Source organism: Leopardus geoffroyi, chromosome B1, assembly GCF_018350155.1.
Source record: "Leopardus geoffroyi isolate Oge1 chromosome B1, O.geoffroyi_Oge1_pat1.0, whole genome shotgun sequence".
Taxonomy (NCBI): domain Eukaryota; kingdom Metazoa; phylum Chordata; class Mammalia; order Carnivora; family Felidae; genus Leopardus; species Leopardus geoffroyi.
Window position 1 is genome coordinate 134,049,764 of NC_059327.1, and position 22,661 is coordinate 134,072,424.

Below are 22,661 nucleotides of genomic sequence, written 5' to 3' on the forward strand. Positions count from 1 at the left end.
CTTCTATTCTTCTCTCCTACTAACCAATCCCACAACACTCCCCATACAGACTTAATACTGTTCCTCAAACATACCCTGTTCTTTCCTACTTCACAGCATTTATCTCGGTTTACTTCCCTCTGCCTAGATTACTTTCTATCTAGACTTTTGGATCTAGTTCAAAGTGCTATTTTTCAATGCAGTCATAATTTGTATCCTTTCCCCTCAAATCTTCAAAATGCTTTTAAAATTCCTGTGTTGCTTTCCATACCGTTCTCTGCATTTTATAATTAAGCAAATGGTCTTTAAATAAGAGCTCTTAGAAGGCAGAACATTTTATTCAAATTTATATATATCTGCAGTATCTAGCACGTTTCATATGTAGATGAGCAATATATAGTTACTGCAATAAACTGACCTAAATACTAAATGTGAAGAGATAGACATCTTTTATCTAACATGGGCAACTATTAGAAGGATAAGAGAATTTAATGGAGGAATATTTCTTCATGGAAAGGGGAAGAAAAAGTATTTTCAACAATTTTACTGTATCAAAAAAATAGCAAGACAAGTCTTAGAGGAGGTGTGGTATAACAGAAAGATCCCTGGACTAATAGGAAACATATATCCCATAAGCTGTGTGAATCTCAATTTCCTTATTTATAAAGTGAGTTAGTACAGATCAATACTTCTCAAAGGGAGCTTTACAGATCATTAGTATTATGGGAAAAATCTATAAAAAAAAAAAAAGACACAAATAAGTTTGGGAAATGTTTCACCTACATGTAGGCATATCATTCTTGAAGGTAATACAGTCTAGTGTATTAAAGGTTCTGAGAAGTTCTGCAGTGAAAATATATTTTAATTTCTCTTAAATATTAGATTTTCCTCAAAATTATTTGATCACAAAGGAAGTTTTATTTATTTAATTAAAAAATGGTTATTTGAGAGCGAGAGAGAGAGAGCACAAGTTGGGGAGGGACAGAGAGAGAAGGAGGAGAGAATTCCAAGCAGGTTCCACACTGTCAGTGCAGAGTCCGATGTGGAGCTCAGTGCCACTAATCCTAAGATCATGACCTAGCCAATATCAAGAGTCAGATGCTTAACTGACTGAGCCACGCAGGCATCCCCACACAGGAATTTTTAAAAACAAAACTATATTTGAAAATATTTAGGAAACTTTGGTCTGGATAGAGGGCTTTCATAGATTTTTAGTAGTTTTACCTTTGTTTGTTTTTTTTAAGTCATGTGCAGGAATATAAACAAATAAATCAATTAAAATTGGAGGCAGCTCTAGTTAAGGAGGGGAAATCAGCAGCCAAGAATCGCATTCACTCAGTCTCTACTACCTGTATTCCTTTCACTACAGAAGTACCAAGGCTGCATGGGGTACAGTTTACAAACCACTTGCCCGGAAGAATCTATGACCCTGTTTCTTGTTAACTGGCAAACTGCATGGAATTTGGATATACCCCTGCCAGCCATACAACATCCTGATTAAGATGACAGAGCTGAACTCCTAGGGAAGAAGTAAGAAGCCATCAAGAACACTGTGTGACAGTAGCAAATTGTGGTCCACACGAAGGAGAAGGACTTCACTTGAAAGGGTAAGAGCAGATGAAGTTTGGATCTAAACAGGTATCAGAAACCAAGGGAAACTAGGCAAATGGGATAGAATGTAGCTCAAGAAACGCAGAGATGGGACGATAAATACCGTGTGTGTTATTGTGGGGATTCTTCACATCTGAGACAAGAGAGAGAATGGGAGAGTCCAGGTCTTGGGGCAATCTAGGAGAGATACAAGCATGTATCACCCCTGCCCATCAGGTGACAGTGTCCCCAGAGGGTGGAGAGGATTTCAGGAATAGCCTTGTCCAGACAAGTAAGCGGCCAAGAAAGAGGTTACAGAGCAACAGAAAGTGCGTTATTAATGTGAAAATCCATTTAGTATGTCAGTGCGTTTTTTGTTTTTTGTTTTGTTTTGTTTGTTTGTTTGTTTTGTTTTTTAAATTTTTTTTCAATGTTTATTTATTTTTGGGACAGAGAGAGACAGAGCATGAACGGGAGAGGGGCAGAGAGAGAGGGAGACACAGAATCGGAAACAGGCTCCAGGCTCTGAGCCATCAGCCCAGAGCCTGACGTGGGACTCGAACTCACGGACCGCGAGATCGTGACCTGGCTGAAGTCGGACGCTTAACCGACTGCGCCACCCAGGCACCCCAGTACGTTTTTCATAATAGACAGAACCACTTGCTGAGCATGTAAGAAAGGACGCAAGAGCAGACGATTTCAGCTCTAACATGCTGTGACTCTATAGTACTTGTTGGAATACAGTTCTAAAAAAAAAAAAGACTAATTCTTACGAAATCTAGGAGACTAAGTCATTGACTGGGCTTCTAAATTTTAAGTGCCATTTCAAATAAACCATTGACATCAGAACAAGAAATTTACTCTCCTGTCCTCATCTTCATTGAGAAAATGCTACCAATAGTATCTTTAAAGAAAATCCTGTGATACTCTGCTAAATTTTAAAATATGACTATCTGCATCAGTCGGAACTGTGGCTTACCCCAGAAAGATTTCCCAGAACCAGTTTGACCAACTGTTTCACGTAGGAAAATGAAGGTGCACAGTTGCTATTCCTAATGTGGGCGCTGCAAGCATCCAGGACAGTCCGGACAGAAACTCGAGCATATATAACATCTTCGCACATTCCAAGCAGTATGCTGTTGAGGTGATCTCCAAGCTTGATAGGCTAATATAAAGAAAGAAAAGGCACTTTCAGAAGTGTGGGTAAATCTTATCTAACAAAGTCAAGCCATTTCAGGAGTCATAGGAACCACACCAAACACATTTCAAATACTCGGAAGAAATGAGCTCCTTATCTAGCAGTATGTACATTTTAGTGTATTTTATCTTTTCATAATCCAAAAAAATTATTAGCAGAAGATGGTTAACACACATCTCCCAAGACAGGAAGTATTACAGAAAAACTGTTTTTTGGGGGTAGGGGGGTTAGGGGGGTAGGGTATAATAAAGAAATGGAATTCCTAGGTCATTCAAATATTTTGGTAAGCAGTTATGTGAGTGTGTGTGTACATTTTGGGTGAATAAATGATTTCCTAACAATTGATAAAATGTAACATATTCATTATATATTAAATATAATTTGATACTCTCATGATAACTTAGATTTCAAATACTGCAATGACTCAAGTCATTTAAATATCAGTTCTCATTATGCTGGTGAATCAGAGAAACTGGAATGTAAGATTTTTTAATTAGTTGACGTGATTTGTAGAACATTATATCCACATATCCAATAAGCATACAAAAAAATGCAAATTAAAACCACAAAAAGAAGCCACTACATGACTAAACAGAATGGGTAAAAAGACGACTGATAATATTGATAAGGAGAAAAGCACTGTTGGTGGGAGTTTAAACTGGTACATCCACTTTGGAGGAAACATGCTTTCCCTGTGACCCTTCCTTTCTCCTTCTCATCCATTTGTATATTATGTCATCCTTTAGATCTCACCTTAGATGCAGTGTCCTTTAATAAACACATCCTAACCCTCTAAATCTAGTTAAAGGCTCTGACTCTGGTGTTCCATGGCACCCTCCAGTTCCCTACCACAGCATTCACGCATTGTTATAACTGGTTATTTAATGCCTGGACTCATGGATATACTCCACAGGCACAGGCCATTCTATTCCTACTATCTAGTACAGTGTCTGACACAAGACGGGGCTTCAACTTTTGAAATGGTATTGAATACTTGCACAATGACTATGATTTCTGATAGCAAAATACTAGTGAAAGTTTATATACTTCCTCTCCAATTTATACATTATTGATACTGACTTAATTTTCAGTTATCTGAAGAGTATAAAGTGTTAGTCATAGGCTGTGATCACATTTTGCACGTATGTTAGGTTGTATATGATACCAATATATCCAGTAATAATTTAACTTTTTCACTTCTATTTATCAAGTTGAAACTGAGGGTTTTTCATGATACAAAATGAGACTGAACCAAGTTGAAGACATCATCCATCTTTCACGGATCTTAGGATATCTGGATTTTAGAATAAAAGCCTAAAATGCCTGTTACTTCTTAATTTAATTAAAACAAACCCTTACACCTAGTTATTTTTCTTTTCGACTTCTAAATGCCTAAAATAAAACCTAATTATGTATGTTAAATCTTTGCTCTGATGAAATATAGTTATCTTTTTTTTTTTTTTTTTTTTAAGTAGGCTTCATGCCCAGCACGGAGCCCAATGCAGACATCAGTGCAGGACTTGAACTCATGACCTTGGGATTAAGACCTGAGCTGAGATCAAAAGTCACATGCTAAATTCACTGAGCCACCTAGACAGTCTGAAATAAGTTATTTTTATAGTTTCAGTTACTATTTGTCATTATGTTTATATTGGGTCTTTAGGAATCAGTTATTTTAGAAAATAAGGACTAGAAACTGCCCAATGGTCATTGGAGCCTAAGACTTCAGAAAGTGTTGCTTTAATATTGGTGTTTGCTGCCATAGGCTTAGCGAAGCATACTTTTGAAGGGACAAGAAAAAAAAAAAAAAGTAATGAAGTATATACTTTGAGATCCATTATTCCTATGCTTCTGCATCAAAAAAGGTTATCACTTTAGTTCAAGAATGAAATCATCAACATCTACAATCATTCTTATAAGTCATTAAATTAGAAGAAATTATGTGGACTTGCTGTAATTTTTGAAGAGGCCACTACATTTCACAGACTAAATGGTTGAAACCTGGGTAGCAACTGATACAATTCCAAGAACATTCTGAGAACAATAATTGTCTTTAGAATTTTATTATTTCCTTCTGAGAGTATGACATTATTAATGGAACAGCATAGAAATGCTGGTATGCCTGATAATATGCTGTAGAACATATATAAATACAGGGAAGAACTTTCTAAAAAGGGTGAAGTTGTACAGATGTGACAATTTGACTTACTTGGCTCTGAGGCACTTCATGATCAGCTCCCCAATACAATGTCATTCCAAGAGAATAAATATGGATCTAGGAATAGAATTTTAAAAATCATATTATGGTAAAATAAAATTTAAAACTTTAGCAAGTACTAAAAAAATTAGCAAGTACTATATATTCATGACTTTTTGTCCCAGATAAAGTATAACATATGATTTGAGAAATTAATCATTTCATATTTTGCATAAACATATGTAATAACTTAAAATAGAAAATAAGACTAGAAACGATCAGAACAAATTTCCCCCTTTATTTCCTAGCCTATCATCTGTCAATAATTTTATTAGTTCTTATTTATTTTAAAGTCTCTTTATGTAAACTCACACTAATACTGTATATTTCTTTTTTTTTTTTTTAATAAAAGGTGAAAGAATTATTAGATCTGAAGAGAAACCAGAGTATTTTCCTTTCTTTTTAAAACTAAATAATCTCTATGACTAAGGTGGGGCTCAAATTCCTGAATCCAAGATCAAGAGTCACATGCTCTACAGACTGAGCCAGCCAGGCACCCCACAGATACATCTTTTAATTTTTCCCCTTTTATAAAATGTCAGAAACTTTAAAATTACTCTGCACTTGCATTTTTAATTTAACAAGAGATATAGGTGATGTCATTTTGTACATGCAGGTATTTCTCTTGACTTGGTTCTCAGAGATTATGAATAAAAGAGTAAATCATCTGTAATTTTGATACACATTGTTGAATTCTCCTACAAAGAAGTTGTAGTATTTTGCATTTCTACCAGCAACATGTAAGAGATTTTTTTTCACAAAAAATTTTTTTGTCTATAGTATGTGCTACAAAGATCTAGATTTTTGCCAATCTGAAACGGGAAAAAAAATCTCACTGAAAAAAATTTTTTTTAATTGAAATTTTGATTAGCATTTTTCTTACTAAGAATGGATGGGGTCGTAGATGGAGGAAGACGTTGGGTGAAAAAAGATTTTACTTGCATTGTTTGTTTGCTCCTTAAAGATGAAAAAAATAACAACACATTTTTTTGCTGATACAAGTGATCCGACAGGGAAAACTGGAAGTGCAGGAGAGAGCAAGGTTGCTGGGAGAGCACTGTTGAGTAAGTGGGAGAGGGTGGAAGGTACAGCACCAGGGAAGGAGTTGGCGGGACAGAGAAGCACAGGGTGGCTCAACTGTAGTAAGGAGGCAGAGAATGTGGGAATTTAGCTGAGTAATCTGGTAGTGAGATCCTGGGAAAAGTTTCTTCTGACTGCTTCTACTTCTTTCCTGTGAGACAGGAAGCGAGATGAAAGTGAGGACAGTTAATCCTATAAGTAATCATTTCCCATTTTTTCCTCCTGTGAAGAAATTCAGAGCTAAACTTTTAGCCCATCTCTATCAATACTGTGTAATCTTACTATGTGTATTTTTAAAAAAAAATTTTTTTAGCGTTTATTCATTTTTGAGAGACACAGAGGGACACAGTGTGAGCAGTGGAGGGCCAGAGAGAGAGGGAGACACAGAATCCAAAGCAGGCTCCAGGCTCTGAGCTGTCAGCACAGAGCCCGACGTGGGGCTCAAAGCCAAGAACCACGAGATCATGACCTGAGCCGAAGTCGGGTGCTTAACCAACTGGGCCACCCAGGTGCCCCTTACTATAAGTATTTTTTTTCACCAATCTTATTCCAACATCATCTTATTTTCTTGTCTTTATTTTCACTTTGCTCTTATTTTCTCATTTTTATTTTTTAATTCTGGAAACTGTGTCAAATCCTCTTTAGAAATAGATGGGGTATGCACAAATAAAACTGGCTCTTTATAACCTCACAGCACTTTAACCTACTCTAACTTTACCTCCTAATTTATTCCAAACACAGATTAGAAAAGTTGTTACTCTTTTCAAATATTTTCATAGCTCTTATCTTAAAAAAAATCCCAATTTTTTATAATGATAAACAAGAGTCAGTCTGACTTGCCTCCACTTCCATTTTCTAGGCAGATTTATAAGTTTTCCTCTGTAGTACTTCTCCACCGATTACAACCTAAACACTTCAGCACTACGAAATAATTTTCTGTTGGCAAAATAAAACCTTCTCTTAATTTCTCTTGAGCAGTTCTTTCTACTAAGAATTTTTTTCCATCTGTCAATAAAATTCCTACATATTACTGATGGTCGAGAGATGTATGCCATATAAATTTTCCCAAACAGGATAAAGCATTCTCTCTTTCACGTACAGATATATTTCATTTGCATCTCTAATAAAAGAGTTAACTAATACTGCCTATAATATAATTAAGATGTGTCCACGTTTGTTTTCCTGGAGGAAGCGTTTTTTACATAGCTTAGTATATCTCTCAACTACTAACACAGAACTTGTACACAGTAGATATTCAATTCATGCCTGCTGGACTTAATTAAATGTACATTAAGTTCAAGATAGCATAGTGCAGGCTATTGGCATATTTCAGTTTCGGTTCCTTTTCAAAGAACCTCATATGTGAATCCCACATATATGAAAAATACTTCATGGCTTTAGCATAAAAAACTAGTTACATATTCAAATATATTTCTTTTAACACGTTAATATTGATTTGTGATTCTGAGATAGTGCTCTAAGATTCTTTATTATATTTACTTCTCAATATGCCAAATGAGTTACTATATATTAATTTTTATAAATGACTATAGTTAGTAGCACAATTATTAAAATTAGGTTATAAAACTGTATACCTGCTGATCATCTATGTATATATTATAATGATTGATTTTATGTATCAACCTGACTGGACCACAGGATGCCTAGATAGTTGCTTAAATATTTTGGGAATTTTTGTGAGGGTTTTTTGGATAATATGAACACTTAATTAAGTAGACTGAGTAAAGTAGATTGCTCTTCTATTGTGGGTGGGCCTCATCCAATCATCTGAAGGCTGAACAGAATAAAATGGTTTACCCGTTCCTGAGGAATAGAAAATATCTTTCTGTGAGACCGTCTTTGAACTAGGACATAAGCTTAAAAAAATTTTTTTTTAATGTTTATTTATTTTGAGTGACAGAGAAAGTGAGAGAGAGAAAGCATACATGAGTGGGGGAGGGGCAGAGAGAGAGGGAGACTGAGAATCCCAAGCAGGCTCTGGCTGTCAGCATAGAGCCCGACATGGGGCTAGATCCCAGAAATCGTGAAATCATGACCTGAGTGGAAATCAAGAATTGGACGCTTAACCAACTGAGCCACCCAGGTGCCCAGCTTTTTTCTTGCCTTTGGACTTGAACATCAGCTCTTCTGGGTCTCAGGCCTGCTGGCTTTCAGACTGGAACTTACCATCAGTTATCCTAGTTTTCAGGCCTTTGGCATTGGAAAGGACAAGGATGGCTAGGCTTGAGAACTGGACTTAAGAAATTTAGGCAATTAAGTGGATATGTGAAAAGGGAAGAGTCAGAGATAAAGATACAAAGAAAACGTGCATGGACAGGAGGGCACTTGAGTGAGCTAGTTAATATAACTGATGGGGAACAAAAATGTGTTTTTATCTTTACAGTTAGTTATAATGGGCTGGAATGTAAACTCTATCAGTGGAAAGACTTTGTCCTATTCACTACTCTATCCCAGGACCTTGAATAACACTCGACATATAATAGAGATAGATAATATTTAGTGGGTGCTTACTCTGTGCTGAGTACTGTTCTAAGTACTATTTTATTTAACTTTTTAATAACACTATGAAGCAAGTACTATCATCATCTCTTTATATATAAGTCACCTGAGGCATAGAACAGTAAGCAAGTTGCATGTGGTCACACATCTTTCAAGTGACAAAGCCAGAAATTTTACTCAGAACCCAAATTTGATAAATATTTGTTGAAAAATAAAATGGGATAATAATGAAACAGTCATCATTGAGAAGGCTCAAAGAATACCCTCTACCTCTACATCCATTCTGTAAAGAGGAGCTGGAAAGTCTTCAAAGCTTTAGCTCACTGACCATAAGACACTGGGTAAGATACTACAGTCTGATATGCAGATCCCTCCCACCCAGTGATCTCTCTGAAGAAATAAGAACTGCTTTATATGTGCTACATAGCTCCTTTTAGCAAAACCCCTTGAGATTTTGTGGCTATTTAATAGCAATAAAGCATAAATATCTTTGGGTGAAAAAAAAATCCTTAATTGTTTCTGCTCACTCAACAAATTCTGAGCATCTCCTAAGAGGCAGATATGGAATGCAGCAATGGTTCTCCAACTTTATCACAGATCAGAATAATCTGGTAAAACACAGATAAGGGTCCTACCTCTGTGGTCTCTGATTTAGTAGATTTGGTGTGGGGTCTGAAAACTTGCTTTTCTTTTTTAAAAAAATTTTTTAAAGAATGTTTTATTTATTTTTGAGCATGAGAGTGTGAGTGGGGGAGAGACAGAGAGGGAGAGGGGAACAGAAGATCTACAGCGGGCTCTGTGCTGATAGCAGCAAGACTGATGCGGGGCTCAAACTCACAAACTGTGAGAGTATGACCCGAGCCGATGTCTGTTGCTCAACCAACTGAGCCACCCAGGTGCCCCTGAAAACTTGCTTTTCTAACAAGTTCCCATATGATGCTGATGCTGATGGCTGGGAGACAACACTTTGAGAACCACCAGCGTAGAGCAGAGGCGATATAATAATGAGTATTATAATAATGAGACATCTCAAACCTTCTACTTCAGTAACCAAGACAAGATAATGTGGTGTACAAGAGAGTACAATTAGTGTAAGAGAAAACTTTAGATTTACAGGAAAAGTTAGCCAGACAATGAGGAGATGAGACAAGAGCTGAGATGCTGTGAAAGAGTATTCGAGGCTGGAGGAAAGGAATGTGCAAAGACTAAGAAGAAAGAAAGCACTTAGCACATCCAAGACATTGAAGTAAATCCAGAATGGTTGAGGCATAAAGCTTGAGATAAAGACTGCTCAGAGAGAAGGCTGGTGCAGTGTACCCTCAAAGACCATGGTAAGGAGTCTAAAGTTTCTTCAAGTGAAATGCAGATCTAAACATTTTTTTAATGTTTATTTATTTTTGACATGGAGACAGAGAGAGAGAGAGAGAGAGAGAGAGAGAGAGAGAGAGAGAGGCAGAAAGAAAGGGAGAGAGGATCCAAAGTGGGCTCTGCACTGACAGCAGAGAGCCCAACGCAGGGCTCGAACCCACGAACTGCAAGATCATGACCTGAGCCAAAGTTGGATGCTTAACCGACTGAGCCACTCAGGCACCCCAAGAATCTGAATAATTTTAAGCAGCAAAGGGACAATATCAAATACGAGTTTTCAGAAATGCACTGGCTAGTTTAAAGAATGAACTGGCCAGGGGCAAGACTGGAGGCAGGGAGATTATTAGAAAGTATTTGCAGCACTGGTCATTCATGATGGACTGGACAAAGTAGAGGCACTGAGGACTAATGGAAATAGATGGATGTGAGAGACACTGAAGAATTAGAATCAATAGGAATTAATCACTGACTAGATTTAGGAATGAGGGCCTGAAGTGAATGAAAAGTTAAGAATGACATCTTAAGAGTCTTTCTTGCAAACTGGGGAAATGATGGCCCATTTATTTACAGGGAGCACACAAAAGAGGAGAAAGCTTCCAGTGTGTGAAAAGATATTTAGTTTCAGATCTAGTGAGTCTGAGATGCCTGTGGGACATTCTGGTGAATATATCTAACATGTGGCTGTATATTTAAATTAAAGAGCTTTGTGTTAAAGATATATAAACTTGAGGGGTGCCTGGGTGGCTCAGTTGGTTGGGTGTTCGATATTGGCTCGGGTCATGATCTTGCGGTTTGTGGGTTCAAGACCTGCATCAGGCTCTATGCTGACAGCTCAGAGCCTGGAGCCTGCTTCAGATTCTGTGTCTCCCTCTCTCTCTGCCCCTCCCCTGCTCATGCTCTGTCTCTGAAAAAATGAATAAGCATTAAAAAAAAAAAAGATACATAAGTTTGGGAGCTAGCAGCAGATAGTCATGGATGTTTAGCCTTTAAAAAAGAGGAAACCAATTTGACAATAAATTTCATATAAAAAATAAATAAAAATAAACAAGAATCTGATAAAAGCCAAGAGCCCTCTATCCAGAAAAATACATGTATTCATATTTTCTTGGCATATAATTAAAAAAAATTTTAATGGCCTCCTGAATCCATTCCTTTGACTTTGAAGGGTATCATGGGTTAGGATCCCAATATATAAAACAATTGTAAAAATTTACTTGGTCATAACTCATCTTTTCTTTCTGTACTTCCTGGGAGGGGTACCTCCCCCCCGCCCCCAATTATTTTGAAATCTCAAATCAGCAGGTTGGCATTTTCTAGTTTTAAAATTAACCTGTTCCCCTCACCTATTACCTTCTACATCTCACCACACTTTAGATATTTGAGAAGTACATTCAGCTAGTTTCTGATATATACTACTATCTTAACCTATCTGACAACTTAGTTTACTCTAAGCTATTGTAGGGCTTGAAACATTAGTTTATATACACTACAGACCATGAGTATCTGGAGGAGACCCACTCATTATAGACTGGCCTCAGGAATCTGCTGAAATGGGATATTTCAGGGTCTATTTTGGTCTCCTGTGTCTCTCTTTCATGGTTTAAGTTTCCATCATAAGAATTATTCAAGTATATAAGACCCTATATACTAAAGACTAATATGATGAAACTATATTACCTGACAAGAGTACCACATAATGCCATTAGCTCTGAATAACATATTATCAGAGATTAGTTTATTAGCTAGTGGAACATGGTATATTGAGGTGATGATACTTTAAAAAGAACTAAATTTAGGGGCGCCTGGGTGGCTCAGTCGGTTGAGCGTCCGACTTCAGCTCAGGTCATGATCTCACACTCCGTGAGTTCGAGCCCTGCGTCGGGCTCTGTGCTGACAGGTCAGAGCCTGGAGCCCGCTTCTGATTCTGTGTCTCCCTCTGTCTCTGCCCCTCCCCCGCTCATGCTCTGTCTCTCTCTGCCTCAAAAATAAATAAAAACAGTAAAAAAAAAAAAAAAAAAATTAAAAAAAAATAAAAAGAACTAAATTTGTATAGAGCTCTGTACCTATCACAACCATAGCATTTGACTCTTTAAAAAAATTGTGGTACAAAATATAACATTAAATTTACCATTTTAATCATTTTTAAGTGTACAGTTCAGCAGTGTTAGCATATTAACTTTGTTGTATACCAGATCTCTCAAAGTTTTTTATCTTGCAAAACTGAAACTCTGTATATACTAAACATAAATTCCTCTTTCAGCCACTCACCAGCCTTGGGTAACTACATTTCTACTTTCTGTTTCTAAGGTCTGACTAGTTTATATATGTAACATGAGTATAATCAGAGAGTATTTGTCTTTTTGTGATTGGCTTATTTGTTTAGCATAATGTCCAAAGGGTCACCCATGTTGCAGCACGTGACAGGATTTCCTTCTTTTTAAAGGCTGCATAATACTCCATTGGATGTATATGTCACATTTTTTTTTAAATGTTCATCTTTGAGAGAGAGACAGAGCGTGAGTGGTGGAGGGGAAGAGACAGGGGGAGACATGGAATCTGAAGCAGGCTCCAGGCTCTGAGCTGTCAGCAGAATCCGATGTGGGTCTTGAACTCATGAACCGCAAGATCATGACCTGAATCGAAGACGGATGCTTAAACGACTGAGTTACCCCTGCCACAATTACCCGTGCCACATTTTCTTTATCCATTCATCCATCAATGGAAATTTGAGTTGCTTCAACTTCTTGGGTATTAAGAATACAGCTGCAATAAACATGGGTATGCAAATATCTCTTCAAGATCTTGCTTTGAATTCTTTTGGATATGTACCTAGAGGTGAGATTATTGGATTACACAGTAATCACACAGGAAACTCTGTACTGTTTTCCATATTGGTTGCATCATTTTACACTCCTAAAAACAGTGCACAAAGGTTCCAATTTCTCTGCATCCTTGATTAACACTATTTTCTGTTCTTTTGATAGCTGCCATCCTAGTAGGTGTGAGGTAGACATCTCCACAACCCCAGTATTTAAAGTTTTCAATCTAATTGTGTTACTGCATATTGGACTCTGGTACTAGATAGTCCTGGAGTTTCTTCTTTAGTGATCTGCATAGTGCCTGTCATATAATAAGTATACTTATCAAATTTATGGGTGAATGAATAAACAAATGAGAAGGAGGGGAGAAAGGATGCATTAATAAGATTTAATATGGAGTAAGTATAGTATAATGGGGGTAAAGATATCGGTCTTCTTTTTTTTAAAGATTTAATTAATTAATTAATTAATTTTTAATGTTTATTTATTTTGTGAGAGTGAGAGCACGTGCATGGGCAGGGGGAGGGGCAGAGACAGAGAAGAGAGAGAATTCCAAGCAAGTTCAATGCTGGCTCAATCCCACAAACTGTGAGATCATGACCTGAGCTGAAATCAAGATTTGGATGCTTAACTTACTGAGCCATCCAGGCACTCCTAAAGATTTTATTTTTAAGTAATCTCTACCAAATGTGGGGCTCGAACTTACAACCCCAAGATCAAAAGTCACACAGTCCACCAACTGAGCCAGCCAGGCGCCCCTGGTCTTTTTTGACAAGTTCAGTTGAAGCTTCTGCTAAGGTTGGAGAAGCAAATTTCCAGTATTGTTCTTATAAAGATGACCCTTGATTTTCAAGAAGAACAGAGATGATAGGGGCCACAATTCCTGATATTTAGATTACAAATTAGTGGCAATAAACACTTAAACTAAGATTCCTTTAGTTTATCAGGGATATAGTGCAAATCCCTGGAGTATATCAATATTCTTGAAGACAAATCACAACAAGAATTTGTCTCAGGTTCCAATCCCATCAAATTGATTTCAAAAGAACTGCCAAATTAAGCACAGCATGTACCATGCAAGCAGGAAGTGAACAATTACCAGTAAGACAGAAAAGCCAGAGGATCAAAAATCTTAGTGTGACCTGTATAAACCTGTCGAGTTTTTAAAGAGACATGTTATCTTGAAAAGTAAAACTTTAAGGCAAATAAATGAAAGTGCCTATTTATAGAGCTGGTAGTTGAGGTAAATTTTTTCATACAGCTGTACATATACAGTTTACAAAACAAGTTCCATTGAATGAAGAAAACATTTTTATGCATCAAGATCTTACCAAATACTCATTGTTATTCACAATACTGTGCTAGGCATCGAGTATTATTTAAAAAAATATTGACATATTATATACTATCAATAGCAAGAATGTATTGCATACTAGTTAATGACATATCCTTAACTCATAAAAGTTGTGAAATGCAGTTACCGTCCTCTTTTTCAGTACACCCCTGCCCCATTAAAATCATAATACTAGAATAGTGCTTTTTAATTTTAATTTTCACACCACAATGTGAAATTAGTAAGTTTCCATGAATTTATTGGCCATTAGTGGTCAAATAAATGTAACTCCTTTTGCTCCACTCCCCAAAAAGAATACTAGAATATAAGACTACTCCTCTGACCTTTGCTTTATACTTATATTGCAAACAGGAATGGGATCAAAAGACTTGTCTTTGATTTTCTTCATACTTAGAATTGCACTGGAGCTTTTAAGGCATGAGGTAAACAGAAGTTCCCATTAGATTCACAAATAAATCAACTTTACTTTACCACAGTAATGGCAACAATACCACACCCATCCCATCTCAGCTCTGGCTCCTAAAACTTAGTCTAGTTAACAGGCAGGCTTCAATCACTTTCTCAACCATGTGCTCTAACAATTGAACCTAAACACAAGGCAGTTTACTTGTTTGGGTATCCTGACATCACAGGGCAAAATGGGAAAGCCTTACGCAAATTAGAAAGGCACTTGTGCACCTAAAAGTTTTACTAAGCACTTTTTTCTTCTATTGTGGATTTTAAATGCCTTCCAGAAAGAATTCATAAACCACTGTGCAAAACTTTTCATAATTTGAAAAAACCCTATTATAATTCAGTAGAAGTTTTCAAAACTAAGACATCCATGGCTTTACTCTATTGCAGAGGTCACCAGATCCACTTGAGAGACTGATAAAGTTATGGACACCCTTCTCTGAACATGCTCAAACATGCAAAACTTAGTTTGCCATTTCACTGGTTTGTAGATATCCTGGAGTTCAATTAAGATCTAGAGATATCAAGTGTTAAATAATTTGCACACACACTATGCCTATTTCCAATGTTCTAATTACCTTCTATCTTTTAAAAGTTTATTATTAAATGAACCACACACACACAATGTACAGAATGAATGCATGCTATTTAAATAATAACAGTAAATAACTATATATATGCTATCCAGCTTAATAAAACACTACCAGTACATTTGAATACTCTCATGATCTATAACAATGACCAACACTCCCAAAATTCTTAAGCAGTTCATGGAGTAGATAAACTGGGTAGATAAACCTGGATTTTCTACCAATTCTATTTAGTCTTCTTTTAGAAACACAATGGCTCAAATCAAGATGCCTTCTTCTAGCTTAATCAATACACATGTGTGCACGCACACACACATACACAAATACACACACTTTCTCCTCCTCTTTCCTTCTCTCTCCCTCTCTGAAAAGGGAAACATTCACTGACAGTGATAGGATGGAAGGATAAATTAGTACAATTCCTTTTACGTGGAAATTAGGCAATGTATATCAAAATTTTAAATGCACAAACTTTTTGGGGCGCCTGGGTGGCTCAGTCGGTTGAGCGGCCGACTTCAGCTCAGGTCATGATCTCACGGCTTGTGAGCTCAAGCCCCGCGTCGGGCTCTGTGCTGACAGCTCGCAGCCTGGAGCCTGTTTCGGATTCTGTGTCTCTCTCTCTCTGTCTGCCCCTAACCCACTCGCATTCTGTCTCTCTCTCAAAAATAAATAAACATTAAAAAAAAAATGCACAAACTTTTAGGTTTTACTACCAGGAAATTATTATGTTAGTTTTTACACTTATGTGGAATAATGTAAGGGAAATAATATTCATACCCAGTTCTTAATTCTCCAGAGTTCTATATCTAAATTATCACAACCTGCTATATACTATATATATACATATACATATATATGTATATATATACATATATATGTATATATATATAAATTTTTTCATAGCCTTGACAATGAAATGAGATCTTCTGATGTCAATGCTATTGTCATCCTCAGACTGGATATTTCCATCATGAACTTTTCCTTCTTAATTGTTCCATCAAATGAATTGTCAAACTGCGAGCTTTGCTTCCATTGTATCCCTTTCATCCATGCCTTTATATTCCCAAGGCATCACATGATTTTCAGCTCTTTCCCCAGATTATTAAAAGTCCCTTATTAGATTTCTACACAATTCCTATACATTTTGTTATGTGTGTATAGATGTGTGTAGTATAGACTTTGTATATTGTATATATTCCTATATAATACAATCCCTATATAATCTTTCATCTTATCTAGTTACCCACACTTTTGTCAAACTTCCCCTCTAAAATCACAAGTCACATCATAATCACTCTCCTGAAAATATGCCTCAGAAGAAAGTCTCAAGTACTGGTATTCAAAGTCTTCTTTATTCTGATTTAATAGTCTCCTTCTCTTTAACCACAGGCTTCCAGGTACCTAATGCTCTAGCCCAGCTAGTCTAACCAAACATTCCCTTATCATAGTGGACAATTTTTTATCTCTTATCATTGCATATACCAACAACCTTGAGTGGAACGTTCACATCTACTTATTTTTACTTTTCTAAATTCTACTCATTCTTCATAGCCCAACACAAATGCTACCTTTCCTGTGATATCATTCTAAGCTAAAAATTAACTGCTCCTCTTCCAACATTCTAAAATAGTCTACCCCGTATATTTATTTTAATCCATATATTACAGGTTGTTCTATACACATTGATCAGGATCAATTCTCTAGTTATTTTTGCATCTTCCTCACAAATACAGTGCTTTAAACACAGCAGGCATTTAGTATTTTTAAACATGACTTAATAATGGCTCACCTTACTAATAAAAAATATTGTTTCTTAGATCCATAAATTTTTATAAAACTATTCTCACACAAAATAAATACGCACTTCCTGGAATACACGATCATTTAAAATTCAGTGGCTCTTTTTCAGAGGGTGGAGGGCGGGTAGCCCAGGGTCTTTTACTTTTCCTACCCCCACCCAAAATAAAAAAAACAAAACCAAGCTAAAAACACTTAACAGTTACCTTTTCAACATCCGAGAGAGAAGTTAGTGATTGATTTTGAAGAACTTCTGGTGCGGTGAATGCGCGAAGATCCTGATCGGAAATATTTTCATCTGTAAAGGACACACTACCAGATGGCAGCAACAGCAGAGACCATGGAGAAATGATGAAACCAAGGGCAGCAGGATCAGCTACGCTTACTGGTTTGTAACCACATAGAATAAAAAGAAAAAAAAAACTGCTTAAAATTATAATCAAAGTATAGATCATTTAAATGACTATCCCAGCCTATGCATATTGTGTCCAAGTGCAGTGACAAACACCAAATCAATATGCTACAAACAGAGTGGGTTTCACGTATCTGCTGCTACTAGCATTACCAGCAACACCACCTTGGTTGGACTTAATCTTTTAAAACTTAGATGGTAAACCTTAGAAAGTAGAAATACAGATTTTCACTGCCAGTCATGAGAATCAAATGTGGTTCAAAAACTTTATCGCAGTGATACAAATGTGCACAAGGATCAAGTAGTTCTTTTTTTTTTTTTTTTTTTTTTTTAAATTTTTTTTTCAACGTTTATTTATTTTTGGGACAGAGAGAGACAGAGCATGAACGGGGGAGGGGCAGAGAGAGAGGGAGACACAGAATCGGAAACAGGCTCCAGGCTCTGAGCCATCAGCCCAGAGCCCGACGCGGGGCTCGAACTCACGGACCGCGAGATCGTGACCTGGCTGAAGTCGGACGCTTAACCGACTGCGCCACCCAGGCGCCCCAAGGATCAAGTAGTTCTTAAACTTTGGGGGGGGATCATGGATTCTTTTGAGGATCTGGTGAAAAGTATGGTCTCTTTTTCATGGAAATGGATAAAAATATAGAACTGTACACAAAAGAGATTCATGGATCTCCTTATAGCCCTTTTATGGACCCTCTGCTAAGTAAGATTTCCTGATTTAGACTATAGTGTTGTCAAACGTAAAAAATAATTTCTTTGACCATTCATCAGATTTGGAATTAGCAAAGTCTCAACTATATGAAAGTCTCTTGTTTTGCATCAAAATATGTATTTGTCTGAATTCTAATTTTTGTTTTGTTTGTTCATTTCACTAGAACTTCAGGCAGCTTCTGTACTACCAAATGTGATCATTGGGGTCTCTAACAATTTTTTGTTTCAATGCTTGCCTGTGTGGTGCCTAAGAGCTCATGTTTAAAAACATTAAAAAAAAATTCCTTAGGGGCACCTGGGTGGCTCAGTCAGTGGGGCGTCTGATTCTTGGTTTTGGCTCAGGTCATGATCCCAGGATCTTGGGATCAAGCCTCGCATTGGGCTTCACACTGAGTGGGGAGCCTGCTTAAGATTCTCTCTCTCTCTCTCTCTCTCTCTCTCTCTCTCTCTCTGCCTCCCCCCCCGCCCCCACTTACACTCTCTCTCCAAAATAAAGAAAAAAATTAAAAAATCTTTAAAAAAAAAATAATTCCTTAGATTTTAGCAGGCCTTCTCCCAAAAGTAAAGGTATACATTAGGCTCAACAAAATATACTTATTAGAGGGAATTTTATTTTGTCCTCCCATTTCAAAAGGAATTTAATATAAGTTTTAAGGTAACTGCTATGTGAACTGGATCACAGACTCAAGAAACTGCTATAAAGTCACAAAAGACCTGTGACTGCCAATGCCGCATTATGCAATCCAAACAGGTTGTACTGCTATCTAAGTCAAATCATAAGAAATTGCCAGAGTTTATGGCACAGTTTGTTAAACATCCTATAGTACCTATTCGTTCCTGAAAACAACTTTTATTAGAACTGAATCATCCATCCTTTCTGACTTTTAAACCTCTACCTATGGTCAAGATTCTGAGCATCAGAATAAAATGAAATAAAAAGTAAACTATTAAAATTCGTTCCTTTTTTGAAGAATAAAAGGACAACTATATGTTCTCCTGCATTTTTCATGAATCTGAAACATGTCTTTAATAACTGTGTCAAGGGAGAAAAGTGTGTTTGAATGTATCCTTTGATCAGTCAGAACATCTTACATTGCACCAAAGCTGAGTTATAGACCAATGATCCTTACAGTCCTACCCAATCACATATCAGACCGCTAAAAACATGGCTCACAATTCTTAAGGTAACGTATGTTTTAATGAATCATTGCAGCTGGTAAACCTAGGTATATTGTTGTCTTTCACAGCCACTTTACACATTTTCTGTTAAATGCTTCTTCTTGGGTATTTCATGCACAAATATTACACAATCAAACTAAAGAGAACTCAAATAAGGAAGAACAATATTTTCTTTGCCAAATGATGCTATCCGAAATACTGGTATTTCCCATGTTATAGATATTTATAAAACAGTCCACAACCAATTCCTTTCAAATTAGCAATAAAAGGGAACAAACACTAGGAGACCAGTAAGGAAGGCAATTCACTAATATCTGATATGAGATACTGATGGCCTAGAACCATCTTAGTAACAGTAGGGGTGGTGGAGAACCTGTTAAAACCTGAATGTATTTTAAAGGGAGTGACAACAGAATTTCCTGACAAACTGGATGTGAAGCAAGAGGAAGAGAAGAATCAGGATGTCTCCTAGATTTTGGTCTTAGTAATGGGAAAGATGGAGGGTCATCAACTGAGGTAGAGAAGATACAGGATGGCACAGGTTGCTGAGGTAGGGCTTGCAAGATGGTGGTTGGAATGGGATCTGCTACATTTAGTATCTACTAGATCTGTATCAAGTAGGCAGCTGGATTTGGAACTGGGAAAAAGGTCTGAACTGGACATACATTTGGGGAGTCACTGGCCTACTAGACAGTATTTAACGTCTTGTGATTGGGTAAACTCACCAAAAAATTAGTTGAGATAGAAAAGAAACCAAGGACAAGGATTGTACCCTGGGGTACTTCAACATTAAGACTGACTGCCCCTTGTCAGTCTTTTTTCTACAGATTGTTCTTCTCTTGGGCATCTGTGCAAGCGTGGTATTGTAATCTCCCTCTCACACTTCTTTCACTCATCACTCCCAATATCCACCTCACTATTTTAAATAATTCTTTTTGTTAGTCTTTCCAAACAGCTGCCCAGTTTCTAATCCTAAAGCTAAGAGAAGAAGCTGGGATTCTAACTCTCGTATCTAATTCCTGTCAGCCTTATTTGGGGGATAGAATTATGATTTCTAGTATACCTATTACCACTTGAATTTGTAAATAATTGGATATCACAGCTAACTCAAGAGGCATAAATGCCACTCGGAAATCTAAAGGCTATGTTCTGTCCTGCCATACTGGATACTGGTGTCCACTTAGACCCAAAAGACTTTGCTACTCTCCTCCTCATCCCAGGCTGCAGACTAACCCTATCCTTGACAGGGTAGCACAGTATAGAAACTGTAAAAGGTGAAAGTAATCCATAATCGCTTAACAGTCTGAAATTAAGAGATTTATTTACGAGCACAACCAAGGTCAGCAAAACTACTGTTACTCTGGCAAGAACTTTATCTTTCAAATTGTACTTTGTACAACAGGTTTGTGTTTATGTAAAGCATGCCATTATTATAAACACTATTCACATTTAAACATAATCTTCTCAACATGACAAGTCATTTGCTCAAGAGTCCACAGTATTACAGAGAGAAAGCATGAGGTATCTGAGAAAAAAGAATACAAAGGGAGTATTAGAGGCAGCATAATTACTCTAACTACAATGAAGAAAGAATTAATTTCTTTGTTTTATATGTGGCTGTTTAATATGAATAAGATTTGACCATGGTTAAGGGGGAGATTCCAAGGAAAAGAAACAGCCAAAGTAAAGACACGTGGCCAGGAAATTATTAAGTTTGTACAAGGAACAGCAAGAACTTTGGGCAGAGAAATGGTAGAGAGCAGTGAGAAACAGAATTACTAAGGTTGGTCATATTTTTGCTTGTTAGAAAACACACACACATAAAGGAATGACACGGATTATTTTCATTGTTTTAAAATGTGTTTTTTAAATGTCTTGTAATAAAACTAAAGCAGCTGCAACAACACACTGCATTGTTGTCAAATACCCAAAACATACACACATGCAAACCCACAAGTGAGGAGAGGTAGGGTACTGGTTCAAATGAGTGTAATTCACTGTCCTGGTCTAACTACAAGGAAAGAATTTTAAGCAAATGCATTCAGAATCCTTCACAGAATGCTAACAAAAGAATATTTAAAAATGGAATTCCAGAAGCTTGTAATTTGATGTCCTACAATGTTTTAGTTGTGTGATGATTATCCTCAAGAATGCTATTATTATGAAACAGTAAATCTGATGTGAACTGATTCCAGGAGTCAAATGATTCTATTTATAGATTTTTACCAACATTCCACAGAAAAAGTTGCTTAAACAGAATTTCAAGCAGCTAGAGGCAAAGTTAGAAATAAGCAAAAATCTGATATGCAAAGAAGCATCTTACTTAGAGCTTCTTTCTGACGTTCCCTTAAACTAAGACCCATATCCACACTTTTTTTTCCTCCTGAGGGAGCTTACTTTCTATTGTCCCCTTCATTTTATTTTTCAGCCTTTCAATTATGGCATTAAGAGGGAAATGATCATAACTGGTAACACAAACGATAACAGAACTAAATAAAAGTATCAGGAAATCATCTAAAGACTTAGAACAACAACATCATTTTGACCTGAAAAATCCCTTTCCCTATTTAAATATATATACAGAAATTGTAGTCCTACTTCTATATGTTCTGTTAGAGTGACTGGCAAAAATCTATGCAGAGGTCACTGTTCCAAACTCTGAAGAATTTCACGAACTCATTCTATAAAACAGAATTCTCTAAAAAATTCAGTTCATATGTGCATACAAATATAGACATTGTTAGATAAATCATCTGGTATAACAATGCACAAACAGAAAAAAAATAATTGGTTTAGAATGTTTCAACATTTTCTTGATTAGTAAAACTTTGTGATAAATTATTACAGATTTACTGGAAATTACAGTCTATCCTATAGATCAAGTCCCAATTAAAAATTTGATACCTCATAAATTTTGTTACTACTTTTTTTTTTTTTTTTTTTAATTTTTTTTTTCAACGTTTTTATTTATTTTTGGGACAGAGAGAGACAGAGCATGAACGGGGGAGGGGCAGAGAGAGAGGGAGACACAGAATCGGAAACAGGCTCCAGGCTCTGAGCCATCAGCCCAGAGCCCGACGCGGGGCTCGAACTCACGGACCGCGAGATCGTGACCTGGCTGAAGTCGGACGCTTAACCGACTGCGCCACCCAGGCGCCCCTGTTACTACTTTTTTAAAACTTCAGTTTTTCTTTAAAAAAAAATTTTTTTAATGTTTATTTATTTTTGAGAGAGACAGAGACAGAATGCGAATAGGTTAGGGGCAGAGAGAGAGGGAAACACAGAAGCAGAAGCAGGCTCCGGGTTTTAAGCTGTCAGAACAGAGCCTGACGCGGGGCTCGAACTCTC

General features: G+C 36.8%; 1 protein-coding gene across 13 annotated transcripts in view; it reads right to left on the bottom strand.

The window, feature by feature from the left end:
• The window catches only part of PTPN13 (protein tyrosine phosphatase non-receptor type 13), a 233,895-nt gene that overhangs the window by 121,686 nt on the left and 89,548 nt on the right, over positions 1 to 22,661 (bottom strand). For all 13 annotated transcript variants that reach the window (XM_045473442.1, XM_045473439.1, XM_045473437.1 and 10 more), the window contains exons 3-5: positions 17,212 to 17,390; positions 4,977 to 5,042; positions 2,549 to 2,734 (exon numbers count right to left, since the gene is read on the bottom strand). In XM_045473442.1, the coding sequence (XP_045329398.1) occupies positions 2,549 to 2,734; positions 4,977 to 5,042; positions 17,212 to 17,390 (431 nt within the window). The remainder of the gene's footprint in view (positions 1 to 2,548; positions 2,735 to 4,976; positions 5,043 to 17,211; positions 17,391 to 22,661) is intronic.